Source organism: Ailuropoda melanoleuca, chromosome 7 (assembly GCF_002007445.2).
Source record: "Ailuropoda melanoleuca isolate Jingjing chromosome 7, ASM200744v2, whole genome shotgun sequence".
In the NCBI taxonomy this organism is placed as follows: domain Eukaryota; kingdom Metazoa; phylum Chordata; class Mammalia; order Carnivora; family Ursidae; genus Ailuropoda; species Ailuropoda melanoleuca.
Window position 1 is genome coordinate 61,112,397 of NC_048224.1, and position 27,863 is coordinate 61,140,259.

The 27,863-nt window shown below is 44.1% G+C and overlaps 1 protein-coding gene across 1 annotated transcript; it reads left to right on the forward strand.

The window, feature by feature from the left end:
- The first annotated feature begins 1,010 nt into the window (after positions 1–1,010).
- Positions 1,011–27,844, forward strand: ATP12A (ATPase H+/K+ transporting non-gastric alpha2 subunit). Its single transcript, XM_034664929.1, has 23 exons — positions 1,011–1,155; positions 1,845–2,000; positions 5,231–5,290; positions 8,128–8,331; positions 9,108–9,221; positions 10,395–10,529; positions 10,661–10,778; positions 11,033–11,301; positions 11,949–12,147; positions 12,306–12,415; positions 13,976–14,110; positions 17,232–17,424; positions 19,348–19,523; positions 20,201–20,337; positions 22,848–22,998; positions 23,556–23,724; positions 23,812–23,966; positions 25,503–25,626; positions 25,817–25,962; positions 26,444–26,577; positions 26,733–26,834; positions 27,261–27,352; positions 27,438–27,844. Exons 1-23 carry the CDS (start codon positions 1,147–1,149, stop codon positions 27,464–27,466), a joined length of 3,117 nt encoding a protein of 1,038 aa, XP_034520820.1. The 5' UTR covers positions 1,011–1,146; the 3' UTR covers positions 27,467–27,844.
- Positions 27,845–27,863: the final 19 nt, after the last annotated feature.

Sequence of the window (27,863 nt, forward strand, 5' to 3'; positions counted from 1 at the left end):
GAACACAACACAGACTTAGCCAGGGGTCCGCTGTTGCTTAAGTTTGGACTAGAATTTCATGTCCCCTTCAACTCCAAAGAACCTGTGACCTGCATCTGCAAACCAGATGTCACCCAGCATTTTCCTGTCCCTTATTGTTTAGTTAAGGAGTTGATGTGGTGGAGTGCCACAGTGCACGAGGGGTGGGGTGGGGGATTGGGAGGGATCTGACTTCAAATTCTGCCATTTTGGAAAGAAAAGAAGAAAAGAAGTGGGGAGGAAGGAAGGCAAGAAGAAAGGAAGGAAGGGATTTACAGCATTGGCAGGAGAAGGAGATGTCCGTCCCAGTTAGGGGATGGGGGTGTTTATCCGACCCCAATTTACAGCCTCAGTTCGGCCCACGAGGCAGCGTCATTCCTGAGTCTCTGACTGCAGAGCTTCCTCCCATCTTTCCTTTCCACTCTTTCCCTCCACAATTGTTTCAGAACTCCAGTTTTTATCCGGATTCCTCAAGGTAATTCAGCTACTCCTCAGAGCTGTCCCGGTAATTCCCAAATTCACTCTGACAGCCACATTGGCCTGTGGAAGACTATCCTCCGATAATAAGGTTGCCTTTTATGGCCAGGACACCTTAGAGAGCAGCAGCTGGTAGGAGCGGCAATTCTCCCGCTCCGCTTGGGTATTTTCACGAATTCCTTTATCAGCAAGCACATTTTAAAAGCAAAGCGGGTGAGCATCCCACCAAAGCTGGGATGAGGGCGTGCGGTCGTCGGGGGGCTCTCCCAGAGGCGGGCTGCGGTGGTTCGACGGCGCTGGCCTTGGGGACCCCAAGTTCCCGGCCGGGGCCCGCGCCGCGCCCTCCTCCCTGGATGGAGGCCCTCCGCGGACTTCCGCTCCCGGGTCCGCGCCTACGGGATTCCCGCCTCCCGGGGCGTCCCGAGGCCGGGTAACCTGCTCGCAGGTAGGTACGTGGGCGGGGCAGGCGGCATTTAAGGCGGGCACCGCCTCCCCGGGTCAGCGGCTGGCGCACGGCCGCTGGAGGTGCGCTTGGGGTTCGCGCCGCCGCCTCTCGCCACCGCCGTCCGACGGGACCCCCGCCTTGCGCCCGCGGCCACCGCCACAGCCCGGACCCCGAGCCCGCCTGCCGGCGGCGCCACCATCCACGCCATGACCAAGGTGCGTGCAGGCGTCCGGCGCCGGCCCTGGACCAGTGCAGAGCGGGTGGAAGGCGAGGGGAAAGAGGAAGGACTGGCCGTCTTTATTCTACGCTCCTGACCTCTGCACGGCTCCTTTCCCTCCCCGCAGCTAGCTGGGGTGTAGACCCGAATCCAAAAGCTGTAGGAAGGGGCCCTAGGGGTCCTAGGCCGACTCCGATGTGGCGGGGGGCGCCGGGCTGGGGGGTATAGGGGGGCGCTGTGGTCTGTAAAGCCCGCTCTGTCTGGGACTGAGATTCAATGGGCAAGCCCCACCCAAGAAGCGGGACACACGCCTGTGTGTCCTGTGGGGAGTAAGGTACTAGGGAGACCCTGGGGCTTGGAGGGGTCTTGTCTCGAATTGGAGGAAGTAACTTCCCACCTTCCCCAACCCCAGGGTGGGGTCACCCCGAGGAGATGCCAGCAGGGCTGTGCCATCCATCCTTCCCTCTACACTGGAGGAGAAGAAAGGAGAGAAAGGGCCTGGGAGTTGCTCTTTGAAGATGGGCGAGAGAGAACCTCTCCACATTGTGCGCCTTACTCTCTCTAGAGGAGACAATGAGGGGGCAGGAGCTCCCTTCCCTGTAGGTCCCTGACCCACAGAGAGCAGCGCTCCACACCTCTTCAGAAAACGCATCTTGGACCAATATTGTACCTGTGCTTTCCTTTCAGAAAACACTGCAAATTTACTCTGTGGAGCTCAGTGGCACAAAAGACATCCAACAAACAGACAAGGGGAGTGGCAAGGAGAAGTACAGAGGCCTGAAGAACTGCTTCGAACCCAGAAAGAATCACCATAAGGAGGAGCTTACCAAAGAACTGGATCTGGTCAGTTGATTTGGTCCTTAAGCCGAATGGGTCCACTGAGTGCTGCCCCTCCCCCTTGAGAACTTGCCCCTGTAACCTACCTCTTAACAAAAGAAAGATCAGTCCCAAGGATTTGAAAATCCCCCTGTGATTTGTTTCCTTGTTTAAAATAAGTGGTGTGATAATATCTGCCCAGGGGTCAGGACTTCTGCAGGATTCCTGCATTCTGCTTGTAGGCACTCCCAGATAGAACACTGAGGGAAGAGCCTCTGATTGCAGTCCCCACAGGCACAGTCCAGACCTCTCTCCTTCCTAGCTTCTTCATTAAGGGTAACCAACTGCCAGTTTTTAGCTGGTAAGGTAAAACTATTGGAGCTGGAACCATGCAGGAGGAAAACAAAACCACTAAACCTTACTAGGTTTCTGGCTAGGTATGCCTCATGAGAAAGAATAATTTCACTGGTAAGAATATCAGGCTTGGATTCAGAGGACCTTAGGCTCAATTAAGTTGCCCTTCAGTGATTGGTAACTGGGAGCAAACTACCTAGCTTCAGTGAACCTCCATTTTCTTTCTGTAAAGTGAAAAATAAACAATTTGCATGGGTGAGGGGGGAAAGTGAGAAAAGAGTAAGAATATTTTGTGATTTATGCAATTTATAATTAAATTATAGTAATTTTGTAATTTATGGAAGCATAATATTATTCCTGTTAGAGAAGAACTTTGGAGTTACTAAAGCTGGCCACCATGGGCAAGATCCACCTCAGAACTGAAATGTGACAGGTTATGTTTCAGGAATATCAGGGGGGAAACTTCTACACCAAGCTTGAAGTTTTACGGGATTGTCCCTGTAGTTCATTGCAGACTTTAAAACTGTTATTGTTGGAGTAGACTGTAAGTGGTGTGAGTTCTTGTGGGCTAGAGAGCCCATTCTTAAATATTCAGGGATTTGGCCAGTTGACTGATATTGGGTTAGCAGCTTGGAATTTGGCTATAGTGAGAAATCGGTAAATGCTACAAATCAGAGTTTATTTATTTTTCCTGGAGACTTGTTAAACATTTAGCAGCACACCACTAGGCATTTCCCCGTGTTATGTTCTGACAGACATTTTAGAACACAGCCCTGAAATTGGACTGACCTGAATTCAGATCCCAGTTTGATTGGCATTCAGTTCCTATTTCGAAAAATAGGAATTAAAAACAGTGCCTACCTGTTGGAGTTGTTAAGGTTAAATGAAATAAAGCAGGAGAAAGACTTATCACAGCACCAGATAATAGTCATTCTTATTTCCTATGTCTCTCCTACATTTAGGATTGAAGACATATCTAGTCTTCCTTGAAATTGCTACTTATAACATGAATTTATATCCATTCTATCATATGCCTGTATTATGAACAATGCTTCTTTGAGCATTTTATGAAGACGTATAATACAGAAAGATAATTTTCATAGTGTTACCTAGGGTTCCCCTGCTTCCTGGCTGAGAGAGGAACACCTTTTCTTTTTCTTTCCCAACATTCTCATGAGAATCCTATAATTTAATTTGTGACTGCATACTGGGATGCCCTCTGGCACATTAGAACCTTGACAAGAAGGTATCCTTGGAAGTATCCCTGGCCGCTGAGTAAACAGGCTGATAATGACCAAAGCCTGAGCCACAGGGTGGGGCCCTGAGCTATTCTAGTGCTGGCCAGCAGAGCGCGCCACAAGCGCCAACCATGCCTCCTGCCCTTCCTCCATGCTCTCGTCGCCAAAGCCAGGGCTAGAGAAGGAAAAATATTCTGCCTCATTCTGCCTCACCGTCCAGGTGCCTTCAAGTCTGAGGTCCATCCATGCAAACAGTGGCTCTAATCACCTGTTATTTGTATCTGCCCAGAATTTAGCCACTGTGCACAGAACTGTGTCTTAATCCTTTGAATCCCTAGCAATATCTTTCAATCAATATTGGTAGAGTGACTAAATGAATAAAGCAGAATCTGGCTGAGGAGAGGACAAAATAACTTTTAATTGGAAAATCTAATTTCTTAACACAACAGGTAACTTTTTTTTTGCATATACTTAAGAAGAGATGATTCTAATACCCATCACAGTATAAATCTTCATTTCAGATGATCAGAGCTTGAAGAATCCTGGGTGTTAGGTTTTTTTTTTTTTTTTAAGATTTTTTATTTATTAATTTGACAGAGATAGAGACAGCCAGCGAGAGAGGGAACACAAGCAGGGGGAGTGGGAGAGGAAGAAGCAGGCTCATAGTGGAAGAGCCTGATGTGGGGCTCGATCCCATAACGCCAGGATCACGCCCTGAGCCGAAGGCAGACGCTTAACCGCTGTGCCACCCAGGCACCCCTGGTGTTAGGTTTTCTAGGTGGGATAAAGAAGACTTACTTACCCCTGGGTTTTCCGAGACAGAAAGAGTCTTCTAATCCTGTAGTCCAATAGCTCTCAAGGGTCAGGATAGAAGTAATTTGCCTCCCATGCGACATTTAGTGAGGTCTGGAGACATTTCTGGTTATCACAACTTCAGGGAGGGTACTAGTGGGTAGGAGCCCCCCCCCAACAAAGAGTTATTGGCCCAAATGTCAATAATGCCAACGTTGAGAAACTCTGCTTTAGTCTAATGATTCTATAACAAAATTGGCAAGTGTGGATCATATTGGTATTTATTTGGCAGTTTTAGATTTGCAGGGCTTCTCTAACAAGTGAGCTCCCCAAGTCTCAAGTACTTGATTAAGCAAAGGCTTGCTTCTCTCTGCCAGAGACTACCTTCCCAATGAGGGCTCCATGGGTAAAGAATTGTCAGATGGGTCTGGTCTGGTTTGGTATTGCTCATCACCCTCAACTAATCCCAGAACTCAGGTCTGAATTAAGTATCTAGATCACTAGTACCCAGAAAGCAGACAGATATGCTAGAACTTGCATGTGCTGGAGATCAGATTGAGATGAAGTGCATTGCTTTGTTCATAAAAACCAAAGACAGCTAATATGTGGTAAATGACAAATTAAGTCTGAACTCAAGGGATGGCCAGAAAATCCCCTGGCTGGTGAATCAGAAGAGCAAGCCTCTCCTGTAGCAAGACCCTCTCTTCCTTAGATGCAATAACCACCTGGCACAGAGGGTTTTCTTGTTCTCTCCCTCATGCCCTGGCCCCTCCTATCATCAGTGCTTCTCTGTTTTCGTGGACTGGTCAAAGCTTAGGGTTTGAGTATTTTGGAATTATTAATGCACTCTCTTCTTCCTTTCATGGACTTCAGGATGACCACAAACTCAGCATTAAGGAACTGGAAAAGAAATATGGTACAAACATCATTACAGTAAGTCATCAAGGGATTGGGGATTGGGAAGAGAAACCCTGGGACTATGTAAAGGACTGTACAAAGTTCTGTTCTTATGGTGTATGGAAAAGTAGATGGCCTCTTTAGGATGAAGCAGCATCTTTGAGAATGCCAGTCACCCACATGCCCAGCATGTGAAAGAGGGCTGGTTAACCTCAAAAGCTGGTGTGTCTGAACCAAGGCCCAGAGTCAAGCCCTTCTGCTGAGTTGGATGCCTGGCTGTAAACATTTCTTTTGATTGTAACTGCAGGAAAGCTGTAGTATCCCCAGAAAGGTTCGGACACTTCCTTATGGTCATGGTCAGAGTTTGCTTTTAATTGCTATGTCCAGGAAGTATAATGGTCTTATCAAAGAATGGGGAAAACCAGTGTTAAAAAGCAACCATCCAGAGTGATAGCCTTAACAACCCTCCTCATCCGCCTCTTCCTCTGAGAAGGAACAATGACTCCAGGACACACTGGTGTGCTCTCAGGCATGTGGCAAATTCCCCCACCATAGAAGGACTGTTTCCTTGTATGAATTCAAACTCAAATTAAATTTCAAAAGTTTTGGTGTCTTGACATCAGAAGATTTGGATACATCTGTTCAGGTTAACAAAAAGACCTACTATGTGCAACACGCAAGACTAGCAGTGAGAGGGCCAAAGAGGGACAGGTGATCCCTGCTCTTAAGGAGTAAGCAGTTCAGCAGGAGAGGTAGGTATATAAGAGAGTATCATAACATCCAGTTTGTTCAACTTAGATGGCAAAGAGAGGTCTAAATGGTATGCTGAGTGAGCGACAGGTTCTGACCAGAGGAACCAGAATGGGCTCCCTGGATGGTGCACTGTCTGATTCAGGACATAGGAGAATTTGGGTTTAAGTTAGCAGAGTACCCAGGAGGCTGGAGAGGACAGAGTATGTTTGGAAAGTGGTCTGGGGATTCTGGGAGTTAATGTGTGTGGAAAGGGGAGAGAAGGGATAGAAAATGAGACTGAGGAGAGGTAATTTGGGTGAAACCATCAAGCACTTCCATATTAAACTAAGGAATAAGGACTATATTAGTTATACACAATTTCTAAACAGGGAAATGATTTAAATAAGATTGACTTTCAAAAGGTAATTCTGGTGGAAGATATATACGGATACAGGTAGGTAGGTAGATGGACTTTTTTTTTTAAGTGGGAGATGGAAGGGTCTAGAACAATGTGACAATAACCCAGGAATATAAAACGAGGAACTGAAACAAAGCAGTAGCAGTAGAATGGTAAGGGAATGGGGACAAATTCCAGAGATGTTTCAGAGACATAATTGGTTGGATTTTGTTTCACTGGAGTATTTGAACAATTCCCTGATGCCAGTTACCAAGGTAGAGAAGCAGGAGGAGGAGGAGATTTGGTCAGGGGGTCAGTAGGGCCATGGCAGGACATGGGGCTGAGAGATTAGAGAAAACAGTAGGAAGGAGACGGTGATAAATTTTATTGTGACTACAAGTCAATGACTTCAAATCCAGTTATTCAGCAAATATTTGAGCCTCTATTACAGAACAAGCAGGACACCCTGTAAAGGACACAAACATCAACAAGGATAGAGTCTTTTTTTTTAAAAAAGGTTTTATTTATTTATTTTTCAGAGAGAGAGCACAAGCAAGGGGAGTGGCAGGCAGAGGGAGAAACAGGCTCCCCACTGAGTAAGGAGCCCATTGCAGGACTTGATCCCAGGACCCTGGGATCATGACCTGAGCCAAGCACAGGTGCTTAACCGACTAAGCCACCCAGGCACCCCAGAGTCTTTTTTTTTTTAATTAAAGATTTATTTTACTTATTTTAGAGAAAAAGCACGCATGAGTGGGGGGAGGGGCAGAGGGAAAGGATCTTAAGCTGACTTGGCACTGAGCATGGAGCCCAACATGGGGTCAATCTCAAAACCCTGAGATCATGACCTGAGCTGAAAACAAGAGTAGGAAGTTTAACCAAGTAAGCCACCCAGGTGCCCCAAGGATAGAGTTTAAGCTGTCCCTTTAAGTAGCTTACAACATGACTAGGAAGAAAAAGTGATGACAAGACTTTCTCCATAAAGGATAGTTCATGAGGAAAAAAACCTTATGAGTCACAATACAGGATTTCAAGGGGACTGGAGGGGCCTTTGTACAACATGTGGAAGGAATGCTTACCAAGGAGGGCTTCTGGCAAGAAGTGACCACACATGTGGGCTTCAGGGTTTGGCAGAATTTATAACTCTTAAGATGAGCAAGAACTTAGAACCTGGGGTGGATATAGAGAAAAGCAGAAAGACACCAGACTTAAGGATGAAAAATTAGCCAGTGCAATATGTAGAAGTTCCAGGATAGAGAATATTTTCTGGATAGTTACCCCATTGCCCTTAACCTTGGTGATTAGTTTTTGTATTCCAAATCCTCGTCAGTCAGGTTACTCCTATCTCTGAATAAATCTCGAAGAAACTAAAATGATTTAGCAGAATGTAATGTAGTGGCTCTGGAGCCAGGTTGCCTGGTCCCGTTTACTAGCTGGATGATTTAACCTCCATGTGCCTCAAATTCCACATCTGTAAAATGAGGATAATAATTGCACCTTCTTCAGAGGGTTATTTTGAAGAGTAAATAAGCAAATGAACAGGGCATATTGCTGGCTTATATTAAGCATTAATATTAAATATTCTTTTTTAAAAAATGAGAGTTGGGGAGGGTGAGGCATCATCCACTTTTCCCAGGCCCTTCTTGGGCATGGTAACTTCTACCCACAACCTGCAGAAAAATGACATCCAATCTGAAGGAAGAAAAATGTCTAATTCCTATTTGTTTTTGTCTGGCTTTTTCAGGGTCTCTCCAGCACCCAAGCTGCTGAGCTCCTGGCTCATAATGGGCCCAATGCCCTTACTCCTCCCAAGGAAACACCGGAGATCATCAAGTTCCTCAAGCAGATGGTGGGGGGGTTCTCCCTTCTTCTGTGGATAGGAGCTGTCCTGTGCTGTATTGCATATGGGATCCAGTACTCCATGAATACATCCTCATCCCTAGACAATGTAAGGACTCTCCTTCCAGGGTTTGCTAAACTAGTAATGGGAAAACAACCATAAAGTAAGGCCATTAGTGGGCAGAGCAGTGGGCTGCAATCAGGAGTCTACACTGATCAATCACTGTGCAGGTTTGGGAAAATCAGTAATTTTGCCATCTGTAAAATACAAATTATAGCTGACTTCCTGATGTCTCAAAGGCACGATGAGCATGAATTTTAAAGAGAGAGAGAGAGAGACACACTATAAGTTCCTAAGGTGGGGGGGGAGATCTATGTACATGTGAAATACTTTAAGGTTCTCTGTCCTCAAAGCTAATTGTGTCCCTCTAACATGGGGAGCATCTATGCCTGCTGATAACAGTACCAAAACCAGAAAACTGAACTGGCCAGCATGATGCTAAGAGAAAGAAACTAGATGCAAAAACCCACCGACTGTATGATTCCATCGATATGAAATGTCCAGAACAGGCACACCCTAGAGACAGAAAGCAGATCAGAGGTGGCCAGGGCTGGGGACGGGAGTGGGAAATGACTGCCACTGGGCAGTAGTGGTCTTATTGGGATGATGGAAATGTCCTAAAACTGGATTGTGGTGTTGCAAAATTGTATAAATTCATCAAAAATCATTGAATTATACACTTTAAATGGGTAAATTTTGTGACCTGTAAATGACACCAGAATACCACTGCCATGTCTCTCACCTTCCCATGGAGAGCTCTAGTCCTAGGACCTGGCTCATTCCTGATGCCTTTCTTCTGATTGATGCTTCTTCTTCTTACCCAGGTATACTTGAGCTGTGTGCTTGCTTTGGTCGTTATTTTAACAGGGATCTTTGCTTACTACCAAGAGGCAAAAAGCACCAATATCATGGCCACCTTCAATAAGATGATCCCACAGGTGAGTGGCAGCCATCCCTCTCTGGTCTCCATATGACTTCAGATGAGGAAGCATCAGATAAGGAGGAGAGTGGGGCCTGTGAGGCAGAGGGTCTGTGCTCCACTGTTTACTGTCTGAGAAGTCTTAGGCAATCCTTCTGAAGCCCCATTTCCACACACAGTTTTGAGATAATCAGGGAAGTAAGATACAGGAAAATGCTTAGTCAAGAGCGAAATAGGACAGAAACATCAGTCATCGCATACCTTCTATTACTGCTCTTGAGCTTTGGAGAACTGTTCAAACACAAGTAATTCAGGTGCTTCCAAGAGTGAGTTGTAGAAGTTCGGGAATGTTCCCTGATAGCCAAGGAGGTCACCCTGCAATTCTTTATCTGTGACCATTTTTGCTCCCATTTTGGAGTCTTTTTGCCAGTGGCCCCAAACTGCTCTCAGTGAGGGAGGCCCACTGCTCCTGTCTTCCCACAGGACCCCATGTTAGGAGTACTCTAGGGAGACCACATCACACTGCTCCTGGCCCACAGAGCTGCCAGCTGGGGAAGGTTCTGGATGAAATAGTCCATGCTAAGAAGTGGGAGATCTGCCTCCCACTCCATTAAACTCTTCCTGATCTGAGCAAGAGTATTAAACCCTTTGGCTCAGCCATCAGGGTTCTTCTGGACATCCTAGCCAAGATCATTCATCCTTTTTTTTTTTAAAAGATTTTTATTTATTTATTTGACAGAGACAGACAGCCAGCGAGAGAGGGAAAACACACAGGGGGGAGTGGGAGAGGAAGAAGCGGGCTCCCAGCAGAGGAGCCTGACGCGGGGCTCGATCCCAGAATGCCAGGATCACGCCCTGAGCCGAAGGCAGACGCTTAAGGACTGAGCCACCCAGGCGCCCCAAGATCATTCATCCTTAATCGTCCCTTTCTCTGTCATGCTTGGGGCTGTCAGTTGCTGTATCTTTCCACAGTAGTGTTTCCTGGTTCCAAAAATATCTCTAAGAGTTCCTTCTCAAGAAAAGATAGCTGTTAGTGTCTTCAGAACCCAAGTAAAAGTATTTTGTTGCATTTTTGCCATTCCGACAGCTATGCCCTCCAGTGCCTCCGTTTCAGAGATGTGGGGAGATGCAGATGGAGGAGAGTTGGCATCATTCCAGGATCTGAGGCACCTGTCACTGTTTTCTTTTGTAGCAAGCTCTTGTTATTCGAGATTCAGAGAAGAAGACAATCCCTGCAGAGCAGCTGGTGGTGGGGGACATAGTGGAGATTAGAGGAGGAGACCGGATCCCTGCAGATGTCAGGTTGTTGTCTGTTCAGGGCTGTAAGGTAAGCGTCATGGGGCACTCCAAAGATCACGCTGACTACTAGCTGCCATTCTGTTGTCTTTATAGATCTCAGTGTGACTGGGGCAGGGAACAAGACGCCTAGTTTTAAACTTCTTTCAAAATTTCTTCTAGGTGGATAACTCATCTCTCACTGGAGAATCTGAACCCCAGCCCCGTTCCTCTGAGTTTACCCATGACAGTCCCCTGGAAACAAAGAACATTGGCTTCTATTCTACAACCTGTCTGGAAGGTAAGTCCAGCTGGTTCCCACAACTGCATGCCCCACCCATATCACCTCTCCCCCTCAGGTTTTATGCTGTTGTCTCTTTACCATCCCTTGCTACAAAGTTTTTCAAGGATAAAACATGGAACTGAAAAGCCCAGAGAACTTTGTAATGTTGTGTGCTGATTGATCATGTAAACCAGCAAAGAAAGGACTATAAGCAGGCTGTGGTCGCATCATAGCTAAGGATCCCCAGAATAAAATGTCTACTTCACCTGTAGGCACAGCGACTGGCATGGTCATCAACACGGGTGACCGCACCATCATTGGTCAGATCGCCTCACTGGCTTCAGGAGTCGGAAATGAGAAGACACCCATTGCCATTGAGATCCAGCACTTTGTTCATATAGTGGCAGGAGTGGCCGTCTCCATCGGCATCCTTTTCTTCATCATCGCAGTGTCCCTGAAGTATGAGGTCCTGGACTCCATCATCTTCCTCATTGGCATCATTGTGGCCAATGTGCCTGAGGGTCTCCTGGCCACTGTCACTGTGAGTCCTTACTGCTCGGTGGGCTGTCCCCTGACCCTGTTAACGCATGACATTCTGCTGTGCTCAGTGTGGTCCCACTATATACTGCGAGTCTCCTCCATCTTCAGAGCGACACTCCCTCCCTGTCAGGAGATACCATGTGACATCCTGAATAGATTGTTTCTTAGAGAGACAAATGTAATTGTGGTATTGTTAACATTTTTAACACTGTCCTAGAAAACTTTATATTTTCATTTTTAGGAGCCCTATCTGCAAATTGCATATTATCCTTCTCCTTAAGAGCTAGATAAGACAAAAAAAAAAAAAGATCTGGATAAGAAAGACGCAAACCACCACTTACAGGTTTTTAGGAAGGCTGATGCATTCTCTACATTTTCACATTTCTTAAAAAGAAAAAATACTTGGCAACTTCTACAACTGAGGAATTTAGGCACATTGTTTACCTCCTACGTTTAATAAAAGGATTATGGCATATACATAGGGCTTTATGTGGTTTATCAGCCGCTGGGTCAGCTTTGCGGCGTCTTTAACTATACCTCTGTCCTGAAACCGCTCAGCTCCAACTGCTTCTATGTTATGGAGCCTGAGTTCAAAGTAATGGTTTTTCTCAGAGCTTCTTCCTCTCTTTCTCTCTTTCTCCTGTCTAGGTGACTCTATCACTAACAGCTAAACGGATGGCCAAAAAGAACTGCCTGGTGAAGAACCTAGAAGCAGTGGAGACCCTCGGCTCCACCTCTATCATTTGCTCAGACAAGACTGGGACTCTGACCCAGAACAGGATGACTGTGGCCCATCTGTGGTTCGACAATCAGATCTTCATAGCTGACACCAGTGAAGACCATTCAAGTAGGTTTTCTGGAACATTCAGTGTGGCCCAAAGCTGTGAACTCGAGCAGAGGGAGCTGAGCAGAACATGGCAGCATTGGTGTGCAGTCTCAGAGAATTGGTTGAATAGTATTGATATTAGGTCCAGCACCCACAGCATCTACTGTTCTGTTTTCCAGACCAAGTCTTTGATCAAAGCTCTGGAACCTGGGCCTCCTTATCAAAGATAATAACACTGTGTAACAGAGCTGAGTTCAGACCAGGACAAGAAAGTGTCCCCATCATGAAGGTAAAGCTTCAGTACCACTCGGTCTTAAATCACAGCCAGTTTGAAGTCACTTTCTCTGTTCTGACTTGGTGTTTGATTTAAATCTCTCCCACTGAGTAAAGTTTGTTCTAGTAAGGGCAAGTCTGACTCGCAAGACCTGCAGAAAATTTTCTTCACCCTAACTTGCTTTGAGAAATCACAGAGATGTCTTAAAGTCCTCAGAACATTGATTTAGGTCTATTGAAAATTCTGTCTCATTCCTGAAAATGAATGTACCTTTAAGTTACTTTCCTTTACAAGCTAAGTAAATATAATCAAAGTTTCTTTATTACAGAAATGCCATTCACTGAAGTTTAAAATATATTTGGAAGGAAATAGAAGGATTGACCTTAGAACATATTCCTCTTGGCAGCCGATGCAGTGCTAAGGGGCCCTGGAAGGTTGAAATATACAAAAACAAACCTCTTCTTTCTCCCCCTTCCTCCACCCCTTCCTCTCTCCTCTTCCCCCTCCTCTCCTTCTGAGTGAGTCACCAAATCTATCTTCTCCTGGCTTTTCTATTTGCCCTCTATTTCCTTCATTGACTCTTTCTCTTTCTAATACTTTTTTTTGGTTGGTTTTCTTTCTTTGTCAGACAGCTCATCGATTCTCTTCTTGGCCCATCACTTTTCTGTCCATCTTTCAAATTCTTATTTCCAATTCTGATTTTTTCACCCAAACTCCATGTTTATCTCCAATTACCTGTGTGTTCCCACATGTTAGACTCTCAACAAATTATGCTTACCACCTTCCACCTGTACCCAACCTGGCTCTGAATCATTATCTTGTCCCTTTTCTATTTTTCTATGACATAACCATTTTAACTTACCATCCAGTCCAAAACTTTCGGAAGTCATCTTTAACTTTCTTCGTTCCTCATATCTAGTGAATCACCAAGTCCTATTATTCTTGCTTCAAAAATATATAATTTTACTATTCTGTTATTGCCAATATCTTACATCTAATTATACCAACCTCTTGATTGGCCTTCATGATTCCAGTTTTTCCCTCCCCCCAGTCTTTCTTGCATACCGGTAGTTTTCCTTAAATACTTCATTAGATGAACTGCTTCACCTAACTTTGCTCAAAAACTTTCCATGCATCTGTTTTCTGCTGCTCGAGTTTTGGATCTTGCCTGCCTTTCAGGGCCCTCTGTATCTCTCTGTATCCTGTATATCCACCTGTACATCCAGCACTTACAATGGAACTCTTCCACTTCATGCCGTCATTCATGGCATTCTGATTTCCAGAAGGCTTTCTTCTGTTCCTTTGTTGGTTACCCACCCATCTTTCAAGACTAGCTCTTAGCTGGTTTTTTCATGCAACCCCCCAGATCTCATAGAGCTCTGTTTTGAATTTCCCTAATGCCAGTAAGCAGCACCATTCAGTTTAACACCTCCACCATGGTTTGGTCAATGGCTTGTTGTAGCGCAGTCGTTTGCTAGATACTGAGCTTAGTCAGGCCGTCTGCTGGCTCATTGAAAATAATCACAAAAAAAACAGATTATGTGCTACAAATATTTGTTATCTCTTGATTCTCAGAGAGTTGTGGTTGGAGATGCCTCAGAAACTGCTCTTTTGAAGTTCTCAGAGGTCATTTTGGGTGATGTGATGGAAATTAGAAAAAGAAACCACAAAGTAGCTGAAATCCCTTTTAACTCGACCAACAAATTTCAGGTGAGTTTTCCCTCACAACTGAATCTTTGTTATCACAAGAATGGCATTTCTACCTGTAAGTGTCCTTTGGTTAGTATGTATTTTGAATGATATTTGACTTCAAAAATAGCCATCAGGGATGCAGGGCCTGGGCATCTGCTAAGCCGAGAACAGGTTTCCCTTGCCGACCTCTTTCTTTTGCCAGGTAGGTAGAGAAAAAAACAACAGTGATGATCTTGTCAGTGCCTGCTGTTCCCATGAATGACCGATCTACATTACACCCCCCTCCCCACCCCCACACATGCCACCTCCATCCCCACCAGGTAACTTTTGCATGAGTGAGGGGCAAAAGCCACATCCTAAAGGATAAATGAAAAGTGGGTGAATGAGGAGAATTAATATTTACTATTCCCTAATCTGTATCTGGCACTTTACATACATTCTCTCATTTAATCCTTACTATAAGCCTGAGGTAGGACTAATTATTCTCAATTTCTAGGTGAGGAAACAGGCCCTTAGGAAATGTTGATGTGACCAGAGTTTCCAAGCATCTAAGTGCACAACCAATTTTCACATATATTTTCAACTCCCAAAGCCATGCTTCGTCTACCACAATACAGAAGCAGAACAGTTTAGCTTGAGCTTGTGAGTAAACCTTGCCCTTTGTGAAGACCAATGAATAGCCTCTCAGATGACTGTTACCAGCCACGTTGCTTTCCAGTTCTGCCCCATATGCAGTTGACAGGGACCTCTTTTCTACGCATTGCTCAGGAAGAAAATGGCCATCATTGCCTATCTATCTTCCCCCATTCCAGGCTGGCCAATGGTCAGCTAGCTCCATCCTCCTCAGGGTGGGAAAAATGATAGTTTGTAGCCCAGTTGACTGCTGCAGGTGAGACTTCCTATAGACTCCAGAGCTGAGAGCAGGGCCTTGTGACTTGCTCTTTGCATAACAGGAAAGTATATAAATAAGATAACCATGTTTGTGTAAAAGTTTCTGGTGTTTACCCACACGTTTTGTTTGAATGGCATTTAGGATTGGGAAATAACTGTGTTGCAAACATCTTTGTGGATAACAAGCCAATGAAGAATTGCAGTTAACCAAATAGACAACTAAAAAATGTATGAAGTAAAATATTAAAGCCAGTTAATCAGATCTCTTATTCAAAACAGAAGTGAAAATAGAATGAGTAACGATCCTAAAATAACAATAGTAATGATAGTTATTATATGCTAATTTCTACATGTATTGAATAACTCAATTCTCTCAACTCTACAAGGGAGGGAATGAGGAAACTGAGGTACAGAGCATTATTGCACAGCTAATAAGGACCAGAGCCAGGATTCAAACAGACCCAGGGAGTCTGTGCTCTTGAGGAGTAGATCAAATGGTCTTCTAATCAGGAACAAGACTCAAAATTATGCTGGGGCCCCATCTACTCTATTTTCCTCATCATGTGAGAAATGAGAAAAAGCAGGTTCCATGAGGCCTCATGTACTAAATGTTGAAAGGGAAAGTAGGCTATCCAGAGTTGGGACTAAATAGGAGGACCTGTGTGGGTTCCTGCAGAAGAGGTCAGAGAGCCTCTTTGGAGGCTCTTAGTGCCATTTTCTATCTACACATGAACAACACTCAAAAAAGAGTCTTCGATGTTACGACCTTGGAAGGTCTCTGGGGTATCGTTCAACCAAAGGAAACAAAGTGGAAAGTCTGTATGTTATTGATTTTAGAATAGCAAATCCCCAAATTGAGACTGGCCCATAAAAATATTTCCAGTAGGTTGTGGCAAACTGGAAAATTAGGACAGTATTTTATAAAGTTTTATGTAAGGATGAATGTATTTAATTTAAAAGATTATCCTTTATATGCTTCCTGATTAAGGCAGGGACTCTGGAGCTTACTAGCCTGAATTCCAATCCTAGCTCAGCCACCTATTAGGGCGTGACCTTGCTCATGCCAGTCAACCTCTCTGTGCCTCAGTTTCCTTCCTTGTAAAAGGTGAAATAGTACCCACAGCCTTAGGGTAGTTTCGAGAATTAAATGAGTCAATATGTGAAGCACTTAGAAGTGTTTATTTTTTCTACTTTTTAAATGTTAAAATATCCTATCTTTGAGAAAATGATAGTGATAATAGATGGGAGGTTTAGGTTTGGTTTTGGTTAGTTAGTTGGGGTTTTTTTAAAATGTGTTTACTTGGCCATTAAAAAAAAAAGAAAACACTATGTTTGCCCTCTACTTTTTTATTTTTTATTGTGCTCCTCTCTGCTATCCAGAAGGCTAAGAACTACTGATTTAGAATCAACTGATAGACCCAAAATGGTAGATTTAGTTTGTTTGTTTATTTAACGTCTTACTCATTCTCTTTCAAACACTCCAGCTTCCTGAAATTCCTTTCAAAGACTTAGAAGAGTACCTGGTATATAACAACGGCTTCCATAAGACTTAGCCATTTTATATAAGTTTCTTTTTTTTCAGATTTTTTCTGATTACCTTTTTAGAATGAATCTGGAAGTAGAACCAGTAGGTGAGAGGATGTCAATATTAAAACTGTGTTACTTAACTGTCCTGAAAGCCTGTACGTGAGAGTGTCCACTTCCTCCATCCCTACCATTTTCTTTCACCTCCAGGCAGTAAAACCGGATTGATTTGGAGTTCCCTCATGCCTGCCTGAGCTCAGAATAACTTGGGACCCAAAGGCTGCTCCCCCTGATAGGGAGGTAGAGACAAAAAGCAAGAAGAGGTGGCTCATGGTCTCCTAACCCCCATGGGAACCCCAGGAAATTCAATACACGAGACTTCACAGAGCAACAACCACATCTGGCCTCCCTAAAGCAACTAGTTTCTGTTTGAAAGATAAGATCTACTCACTTTGGATACAAATTCAGGGTGCCACTCTGAGCTGGACATGGTCTAGATCTCTGCATATTGTTTGACGACAAAATAAAAAGGATAGAACATGCCTTTAGTGAACACTCCTTTTTATGTCAAGGATAAGTAGCCCAATGAGAGAAACGGATGTCTTTAATCTTCTTGCCGTGTTGCTAACTAAGAGATCCGTCCAGTTCAGGCCCTTATGAGTAAAGATGGTGTCATTATCCAATGGCAGGGAATACGTAACATGCTCAATTTCTTCCTTCCCAGCTCTCCATACACAAAATGGATGACCCCAATGACAAGCGCTTCCTCATGGTGATGAAAGGGGCCCCTGAGAGGATCTTAGAGAAGTGCAGCACCATCATGGTCAACGGCCAGGAGCAGCCTCTGGACAAGAACACAGCTGAGGCCTTCCACACAGCATACATGGAGTTGGGAGGCCTGGGGGAACGCGTACTGGGTGAGCTCTTGGGGGCAGAACCCTTACCTGTCACCTGTTGGGTGTGAGGCTCTGTGCCAGGTCAGGGCACAAGAGAAGATGGGCTTATTATCAAGCTGAGTAGCTATGGCAGCCACATGAATCATAGAAAGAAGCATAAGATAAACAAACATACAAGAATATTATATGGTAGTACTCAGTAGGGTGGGGTGGCTTCCAGATAAAGAAAATCTGGGAAGATTTTATGGAAGGAATTACATTTTAAACTGGGTCTTGCACAACAATTCCTGAAGGGAGGTGAGGAAAAATATTTGAAGTAGAGGTAAGAGCATAGGCCAAAGCACAGAGTTAGAAATGGATGGGGTGTGTGCACACTTATGAGTGAGCCAGTCTGTGTGGAGTGTTGCAGGTAGATGAGATGCAGTAGTCCTAGGAAATGGGCAGGAAAGATAGATTGGAGGGCATGATATGGAGTGCCTTATGTGGATGAGGAACTGGGGTTTCATCCCACAGTCAGAGGGAGCCACAAAAGGCTTTGTGGTGAGTGAACCAATCAGAATTACAGAGTTTAATTCTTGGCAGCAGCAGGGAGAGGAAAGGCATGGGTCTCAGGAGGAGGTGACTGCCCTCATTCAGGTAAAAGAGGGTGGGAATTTGATCCAAGGCACTAGGAATATGATGGAGGGGTCAGACACAAGAGACTTTATGGAGGCAGAACTGGTAAGACTTAGCAACTAGCTAGAAGAAAAAAATAAGTTTAAAATAATGTCAAATTTCTCACTTGCTTATTAGGGAGAAAATATTGCCAGGAATAGAGACAGGGGTTGTCAGTGGTGGAAGGAACCATAGAAATACAGCCACTGATAGGAGCTTAATTGTGGTAACTTAAGTGGTATCACAGGTTATGTTCTCTCACGAGAATCTGGGTTGACAGAAAGGCACCTGTGAACTACAGAATATGAATTCAAGGTAACAGAAGTTCACAGTTGATGATAAGGCTCATTAAACGTCATAAAAGTTCTTGCCAATAGAGATGGAATCTGTGGAATGTGTGTTTCTAAAAGATATTCGAGCTTGTAAAGCAAATGAAATAATTAAATGAGGTGATAATGCTTTAAGCATGCCTAAATAGCCCACAGCACCAGGTAGTGTTTTCAATGCAGGATTGATACCCATCTGACAAGAATCGTTCTAGGAACCTTGTGTTTGACCTCTCAGACTCTCTCAGTGGTTTACTGAAATGTGTAAGGCAGTGGGGCATGCTGAGAATAAATTTGATATAAAAGCTGATGAAAAGTCACATGATCTTAGGAGTCCAACCAGACCCAGGAATCCCTTCTACCTCAACCTGTGAGGAAGAGATACTTTCTGAGTAACAAAAGGTTCTCCATTCCTAGTGGCCTTCCTCTCACACTTACCTTGATTAAAGACCAGGCTTCATACCGTTCCCCTGGTGCCCCAAATTCTTTAACCAGTTTATGCAGTAGCACATGCTGTTTTATCTGCCTCACATGGCCTTCCCATCCCTAACCCTCCCTCATCCCTGGAAAACTTCTAACTCCTCTCTCAAGAGTCAACTCACATGTGACTCCTTGGGGAAGTCTTTCCTGATTCCCCAGGTGGCTCTATTCTATAACACTCACTATGCTTTTTTATGCTTTACCTCTTTATGTCTCTGTCTCCACACGAAACTGAGACATCTTCAGAAGCAAAGGCCACCCCCTCTTGGTTTCTGTATCCCTAGAACATACCAGAAAATCTAGCGGGGACACAGTAAATTACTTCTGGATGAAATGTGTCCTTCCTAATTACAGCATGCATTTTGGAATTAAAAGAACGAAACGATTCTGGTATAGTCTCAAGTATTAGTAAAGGAGTATGTGAAAATGTTCCTCCTTTTCTTTTGTTATTTCTCATTGACTCCCAAATTCATGTACATTCCAGGTTTCTGCCATCTCTACCTGCCAGCAGACAAGTTTCCAGAAACTTATACATTTGATGTAGACACCATGAACTTTCCCACATCTAACCTCTGTTTTGTGGGGCTCTTATCAATGATTGATCCCCCTCGCTCCACTGTACCTGATGCCGTCACTAAATGTCGGAGTGCAGGGATCAAGGTGGGAGTTATTTTCCTGACTTAAGAAGTCCTCCATTTATGTTGTCTAAGAATGTTTGTCATAGGAGATAGTATTTAAGTCTCAAATAAATATCATAATCCCTCAGCCCCTTTTTATCTCTACCTTCACTATACTAAGATTCTAGTAACTGTCCCAGTAAACGCAAAATGTTGTGTCTACATGGAACAAACCACAATAGTAACTGCATGAGAATACCATGAACTGGCTTTATCTTGCCCTAGACTATGACAGACAATAAAAGGTTTTATTACTTAATCTTAAGCTTCAGCCTCCAAAATCCATTTGCCTTCATATTATCAAAGCCAAAATATTACTTCCATTACCATGTTAATATCAAGACTGTTGAAGCAACATGAGGCTGTCTCAAGTACACATCCACTAGCCCTTTCACAAATAAGGTAACATCCAAGGGAAAGGGCCTCTTTTAATATCAGAGAAGGAAATATAAGAAGCTGAGAAGCAAGGATAGATCCAATGAGATCAGTGTGTTTTTCAGAGACAGTTTTGTCTTTGATCTAAAGATCAAGAACTGCCCAAAAGGGCAAACCACCATAATCACTAATCGCATTCTACCAGGTCATGGTAGAGTAGGTGATACTGTCTGGCCAGCCGAGTTTCTCATTGTCCACATGCCTTTCTCATTGTTTGTGTTCTAGGTTATTATGGTTACAGGTGATCATCCAATCACAGCCAAAGCTATTGCCAAGAGTGTGGGTATCATTTCAGCCAACAGTGAGACAGTGGAAGACATTGCAAAACGCCTCCACATTGCTGTGGAGCAAGTTAACAAGCGGTAAGCATAGAACCAATGTAGCACAAACTAAAGTTCTTATCCAAGTCCTTATCCTTATTGGCTCTAAAGAGCTATTTGTGCTATTTGGAGCAAATCCCCTTTTTGCCAAACACTCCCTCAGGGTAATGCTAGGCTGTGTTGGTACATGAAAATTACCTGTGATATATTCCTTATATGAAATTTAAAAACCCAATGGAGTAGATCTGAAAACTTCAGTTTTCAGAGTGAGAAAAACTGAAACAAAATTTATATGAAATGACTTGCCATTGATCCAGTTGTATAATCAGGAAAATTAAGAACTCTTTGTGTTTGGTGCACTCCTTTAGTGCTTATTTTGAGTATTTATTCAGTTGCTTCATAATGTGTAGCTATGTGAACATACACTTTTCTTTTTTATTTGGTAGTAAATAGAATGAAGGCTTCCTGAGGAAAGACTCAGTTTTTCCTTCTCTCTCCTAATTCTTATAATCATGTCTGTCCTTTAGTCCATTCACCCATTCATTCACTCATGCATTAATTTTTTCAACAGTTGTTTTTTTCTTGTTGGCTGTTATTTTTAAGATTTTATTTATTTATTTATTTATTTGAGAGAATGAAAGTGAGCACAAGCAGAGGGACAGAAAGAAGGAGGCTCCCTGCTGAGCAGGAAGCCCAAGGTGGGCTTTCCAGGGCTCTGGGATCATGACCTGAGCTGAAGGCAGATGCTTAACCAGCTAAGCCACCTCAGTGCCCCTTAACAATTAATTGTTGAGTGCCAACAATATACCAGGCACTGTCCTGGACACTAGAACTGTAGTAGCAAACAGATCAGACGCTATCCCTGCCCTTGGGGAGCTTTCCAACCAGGCAGAGGGACAGAAAAATAAAAGCTAATTGTGATGAGACAAGTACAGTGAAGGACACACAGAGGACAAGAGTTCAAGCAGTGGGAGGAGTCCAGAGTCACCTGGACTGTTGACAATTTAAATGATCAAAGACCCAAAGTCTTAGTGTAAAAATAAATGTTATTGGCTTTATTATAATTTCATGAATATGGAGGGAAAAGGGAGAGACCAATGAACCTCTTCTAGTTTACCCAAGCATTTATACCTATGAGAATACAGAGCTGTCAGTTAATAAATTATCACCAGGGCAACAAATTACCGGTTAAGACTACCACACAGAATTATAGCCTCTGGGCACAACAACAATATCTGAAGTCTAAGAGTAATCCAACACTCCTTTGTGTAAACAACATACATGACAAAAACTTTTTGGAGCTTTTCTTAATTTGTTTTATTTGTTTATTTATTTAAATTCAATTAGCCAACATATTAGTTTTTGAAATAATGTTCAGTGATTCATTAGTTGTATATAACACTCAGTGCTCATCACATCATGTGCCCTCCTTAATGCCAAAAATAATAGGATTACACATATCCATGCAACTCACCTCAACTGAATAGGAGATGAGATAGATAAATTTGTTAATGTTTTCAGCAGTCTACAATAACTGAACTTTTGCAGCTGTGGGGAGAAAGGACAAACCCTTTTCTTCTTATCTTATGTTTATATTTTTTTACCAGAACATAGGAACAGCTATAGTTTGAGTCAAGTGCTAGGATTCCAGTATTTAGCACCAGCAGGAAAACACAAACCTAAAAAAGCTCAAAACAAACATGTGAAGAAAAAGGCGTGCAACGTTTTATGAGTAGAATGTATAAGCTAAGATTTGAAAGCTAAAATGTGAAGTGTTAGCCAAGGGAAAGTGAGGTGAGAGATGCCCATTCCTGGCAATGGCGAAAGACCTGTGAATGCCTGAGTGTGATGAGGGTGTGGAGGGCTCAGGGCTGGGAGTCCCACGGACTGCAGGGGGGAGCCAAAGGGGAGGTGAAGCTCAACAGCAGCAGCTGCAGCGGGCCTTACAGACCAGGTTAGGCACGCTGGGGTCAGCTCTAAGCAGAGTGGAAAGCCTCTGAAATGTCTTAGCAGGGAACAACACAGTCAGATCTGCATAATTAATAGTTTTTAGAACCTTACTTTCATCAGCAGCAGATAACAGTTTCCCTCAAAGAGGGCCTCAGTATTTCTCCCTACATGGCTCATCGCACAGTAGACACTATAAATCTGAAATAAGCAACAACAAAGAATTGTTACCCATGTGTTTTGGCATAAGCTGAATTTTAGGACCCAAAACATATGAACAGAAAGTTTTTTTACCCTCCTTTTACCCCTTAAAACGTTGCCCCACAGGTGTTCCTACCCATTCCCACAAGCAAAAGGCTACTTGCCTTATTCCTATTGTATGATATCAGAAAATGCCTTACTATTTCACTTCAGTTTACTATCTTGAAATGGAGACCTAAGTGTCCCCAGAACTTAAAACCCCTATCATCCCACTAGAGTATTAGTGTCAAGGATATTGGGTTCCAGGTAAAGTCAAAGAGGTTTCAGCCCACTTCCTGCCCAGAACAGTGTTTCCGCCTAAGATCCAACCTTTGGCCTCACTCAGTTCCTTCTGGCCCTTCTAGGGATGCTAAAGCTGCAGTGGTGACTGGCATGGAGCTGAAGGACATGAGTCCAGAACAGCTGGATGAGCTCTTAACCAACTACTCAGAGATCGTCTTTGCCCGGACGTCCCCCCAGCAGAAGCTGATCATCGTGGAGGGCTGTCAAAGGCAGGTGGGTGGACAGCAGCTCCCAGAGAACCTTCCAGGTCTGTCATTGTCCTATGGGGAAATGCAGGGCTGAGATCTGGATCCCAGATCAGGGCTATGACACTTTTTAAACCTCTCAAGAGACAATTCTTTGCCCATCTTCATCACCTTACATTTCTACCGTCTCAGGGAGCTGACCTTCCACCCTCAAAGATCTCAAAGATCTCAAAGATCTTCCTGCATGCAGTGCTTTCTGACAATGAAACATTTGGTCCTGTGGTAGGCGTACGTATAGAAAGATTTGAAAATGTAAGATATAGAAGAAAAAGTGTAAAGACACAAGATATAAAAGATCCGCTTTAGCCTGCCACACACAATGGTTTTAATTATGGAACACATCTTGTTTGGAGTTTGTTGTCTTACTTCTGGGATTTCCCAGCTTTGTCTTTTTCCCCAAACAGGCCCTTCATTTCAGCTCCAGTTGGCCCTACATCCTCCAGAGAAAAGACAGACTATGTTGATCTTGCCCTACCTGTGACCCCTTAGATCTGATGACTCCCGTTTTCTAATGTGTCCCCATAGAATGCAGTTGTTGCCGTGACAGGGGATGGCGTTAACGACTCTCCAGCTCTAAAAAAGGCAGATATTGGGATTGCCATGGGGATAGCAGGTTCTGATGCAGCCAAAAATGCAGCTGACATGATCTTGCTGGATGACAACTTTGCATCCATAGTCACAGGGGTGGAGGAAGGTGAGTGAGGTCTCAAGTGGTCTTACCAAGACAGGGGTCACCTGGGGGATCAAAAGCAAGTCCTATAAGAGCAACATCTTTGCCTAGGTCGCCTGATCTTCGACAACCTAAAGAAGACTATCGCTTACACCCTGACCAAGAACATTGCTGAGCTGTGCCCCTTTCTGATCTACATCATTGCTGGGCTTCCCCTACCCATTGGGACCATTACTATCTTGTTCATCGACCTGGGCACAGACATAGTAAGTAGTACTAAAGGGAACAGGATCTGATAACTGCCCCAGATGATGTAAACTTAAGGGGCATTACCGTCAAGAGCAAGGAGAATGGACTAAATTAGTGCTCCTCAAAATTCAATGTGATGGGGCCAGAAGTTCTGCATTTCTAACATGCCAATTCTGCTGGTCCACCAGTCACACTTCAAAGCAAAGGACTAGAGAGATCTGTCAAATGTTTGGAAGTTAAAACCACTTCACTTCCTATAACTTTTCAAGATATGAGTTCTTTACCCTCTCCCCAAAATATGCCATTGGTCGGTTTCAGCTCACCTGCCTCCTTTCCCTTTTGAGAAGATAGAGCTATCACTAAATAGCCTCTGTAACACTGGGGGCCCAATGGCCAATGTGATAACCCACAACTGCCTCTTGTCAAGTCAAAGAATCTGTGATCTGGAAGCCCCTCACCTACATACAATTAGAAGTAGCAGGTATTAACTCCTGATCAGGCCTCACATTGACCTACAGTAATGTCACCTAAACCCTCCCCTCTTCTGGTATGTATCCATTTAAGAAAGTATCATGACAGTTACCCACATGGCTCCAGCTTACATAGGCAAAGGGGGAAAAGGCAACAGGGGGCAAGCTGAATTCACAATGAGAATGCTGCAAATGGCCACCTCCTATCCCCTTGTTTTATACAATACCCAGGCAATCAACACATTGCAAAGAGACTAAAGATATCTTTGCCTTAGAAGGGAGCTGGGGTCCTCGTGGTTTACAGTCAGATCATTTTCCAGGCTCTTTCAATTCACTTCTTTTTCTCCACTTGCAGTGCTTCTCCAGTGCAGTGTGGTCCAGGCGTCACCTGGGAACTTGTTAGCAATGCAGATTCTCTGGCCCCAGCTCAGACTTTGGGAGAGACTGGAGGTGGGAGGTGGTGCCCAGCAATCTCACCTTTAATAGGCCTTGCAGGTGGGAGGATCTGTGAGAGAACAGGTGTGATCCAGTAGCATGCCTAAGGAGGAGAGGATGGTAGGAAAAATCCGCCCCAGAGGGGGAAAGTATTTTATAGCTAGCATCTTTAGAACTGCCAGCACATGGTGGTAATAAAAAAGCAGATTGATTTTTAAAGCCAACTGTTTTTAAATTCTCTAGAAATAGGGGCGTCTGGGTGGCACAGTCATTGAGCATCTGCCTTCGGCTCAGGGCCTGATCCCGGCGTTCTGGGATCGAGCCCCACATCAGGCTCCTCCTCTGGGAGCCTGCTTCTTCCTCTCCTGCTCCCCCTGCTTGTGTTCTCTCTCTCGCTGGCTCTCTCTGTCAAATAAGTAAAATCTTTAAAACTAAATAACTAAATAAATAAATAAATAAATTCTCTAGAAATAATGAACCCCCATTGCCTGCACCCTGGATAGACCAGTTCCATAACCCTACCACCACTGCAGTCTACCAGCCCCACTGCCCACCCTGAGGCCCCCCAGCTATGCTACTGCCATTATCACTCTGTTGGTACAGCACAGTGTTTCAGGGCTAGACCTCACAGACTGTCTCTTCCTCTAGATCCCCTCCATTGCCTTGGCTTATGAGAAAGCTGAAAGTGACATTATGAACAGGAAGCCTCGCCACAAGAAGAAGGACAGACTGGTGAACCAGCAACTTGCCATATACTCTTACCTGCACATTGGTACGATGAAGGCATTGCTGACCTGTCAGACAAGGGACCACCCCGAGAATTCATTCCAGTCACAGTCAGAAACTATTTTTCCTTGTGGGGCAGGATTGGGATGGGAGGAGGAACCAAAAGGAAAGTGAGCACAGGCACAATTCTGAAGTCATTTATAGAACCTCTGCCCTTATCTCTTTTGTGCTTTTAGGCCTTATGCAAGCTGTGGGAGCTTTTGTTGTCTATTTCACTGTGTACGCACAGGAGGGCTTTAAACCCAGCATTCTCATTAACATCCGGGTGGAATGGGAAAATAGCAATGTGAATGACTTGGAAGACAGCTATGGACAGCAGTGGGTAAGGGAAGGAGGCTCTGCCTTCAAAGTCCTGCTTCTTCCTTCCTCTCACTGTCTTGCCCAGACTGATACAGAACTTGCATTTCCCTGGACAGCCTTATGAGTCAAAGAAGGTGAAAGCTTTCTCAATTAATATGGCTTGTGGGCCCCTTTGTTACATTGGTTTGGCCTTTGCCAGAACTCAGCCTCCTCTCTCGAATTAGATGCCTTAAGCTCAATTTCTTACATTGGCTTTGCAATTGGTATGGAAGAGTAACCAGTCCAACAATACCCACAGTGGGGCCAAATCAATTAAGTTAGCATCTTTCCCTACTCAACCAAGTAAAGAAAAAAAAGTTTCTTTCCAAACACAAGGAGGTGACCCTCTTGTGAGGGTCAATCTTGGTGAGGTGGGGAAAGAATAAAACTTTACAGAACTACATTAAAATCTTCCTGAAGATTTCCCTCTGGGGCTTCATGGTCTCCTTTTTGTCCGTTGACAGACACAGTACCAGAGGAAATACTTAGAATGGACAGGCTATACAGCTTTCTTTGTTGGCATCATGGTCCAGCAAATAGCAGATCTAATCATCAGGAAAACCAGGAGGAATTCCATCTTCCAGCAAGGTCTCTTCAGGTACTGCCCACATCCAACTTCATAGTTCAACCCTGGGCCTTCGATGCAGGAATGATGAGGGTTGGGCCTATAATACCTGAGGCCTTGACTCCACTGGGTGTGTGGTCCTGTGACCATGTGAATTCAGAATCTGTTTGCTTTTATGTTTCTTTTAGAAATAAAGTCATCTGGGTGGGGATTGCCTCACAGATTATCATTGCGTTAACCCTCTCCTATGGGCTTGGAAGCGTCACAGCCCTGAGTTTCACGATGCTCCGGTGAGTTCCCCTTCAACAGTGGGCAGGAAAAACCAGCCCTGTTCTGAGTGGTCGTAGCCTAAGTAAACATTAGGGTTCCAATGGGTTCATTCCCCTCCAGGCTTTCAAATGAGATAAAACCAAATTAGTTCTATATTAGTCAGAGATTTTGACCAGCTAGTTTTCCCAGAAGAGGAAATGGGTTTTCTAAACCTCACCATCCCATCTCTACCTTCATCCAATAGGCCACTTCAAAGGCAGATGTTGCTTCTACCAGTCACAGTCCAGTTTAAATAAGAAGCTTTCCGGTCTTATGTTGTATGGCCCAATAGATATGTTCTTTCCAGGAGAGCTGAGAAAATGAACAAGAAGCCCTCTGCCCATTGGCAGGAACTTGGCCCTTTCTTTGGATGCATTCAGACTTATTGTCCTCCCTTCTGCTTCCAGGCCTCAGTATTGGTTTGTGGCTGTGCCATTTGCCATTCTGATTTGGGTGTATGATGAGGTGCGAAAACTTTTCATCAGACTCTACCCTGGAAGTAAGTACTAATATGATTTTTGAGACTCTGTTTATTTACTTCAACAGACTCCTGATTTCTCATTAACTTTTTTCTGCCTCTACAGGCTGGTGGGATAAGAACATGTATTATTAAGACCACCTTGCTTCCCAAGCCTCCCAGTTGCACACTGGGATATTCTTCATCTTCTGGCTGCACCTGGGAGATGGCTGCAGCAGGGACTTATCAAAATGCAGAAAGAGAAGGCAGAAAACAATATGAAAGATACTCACTGAGGTTTGGTACTTTCAAGGAGAGTTTCAACTGTTTATATATGATTTGCATCTCTATATCCATCTTCTTATTCAAAAATATGTGAATTTCAAGGGAAGAACGACATGTTTATATGTCTATAAAGTTCACTCACGTTAAATAGTCTTGGGTAATCCAGCTACCTGCTCAGATCTTCCTGCTAGATAAGATTGCTCAAACCTCTATTCCATACCCTATTAAAAGTCCAATGACTTTCCTAGATTTCTGTGAATTCCCAGAG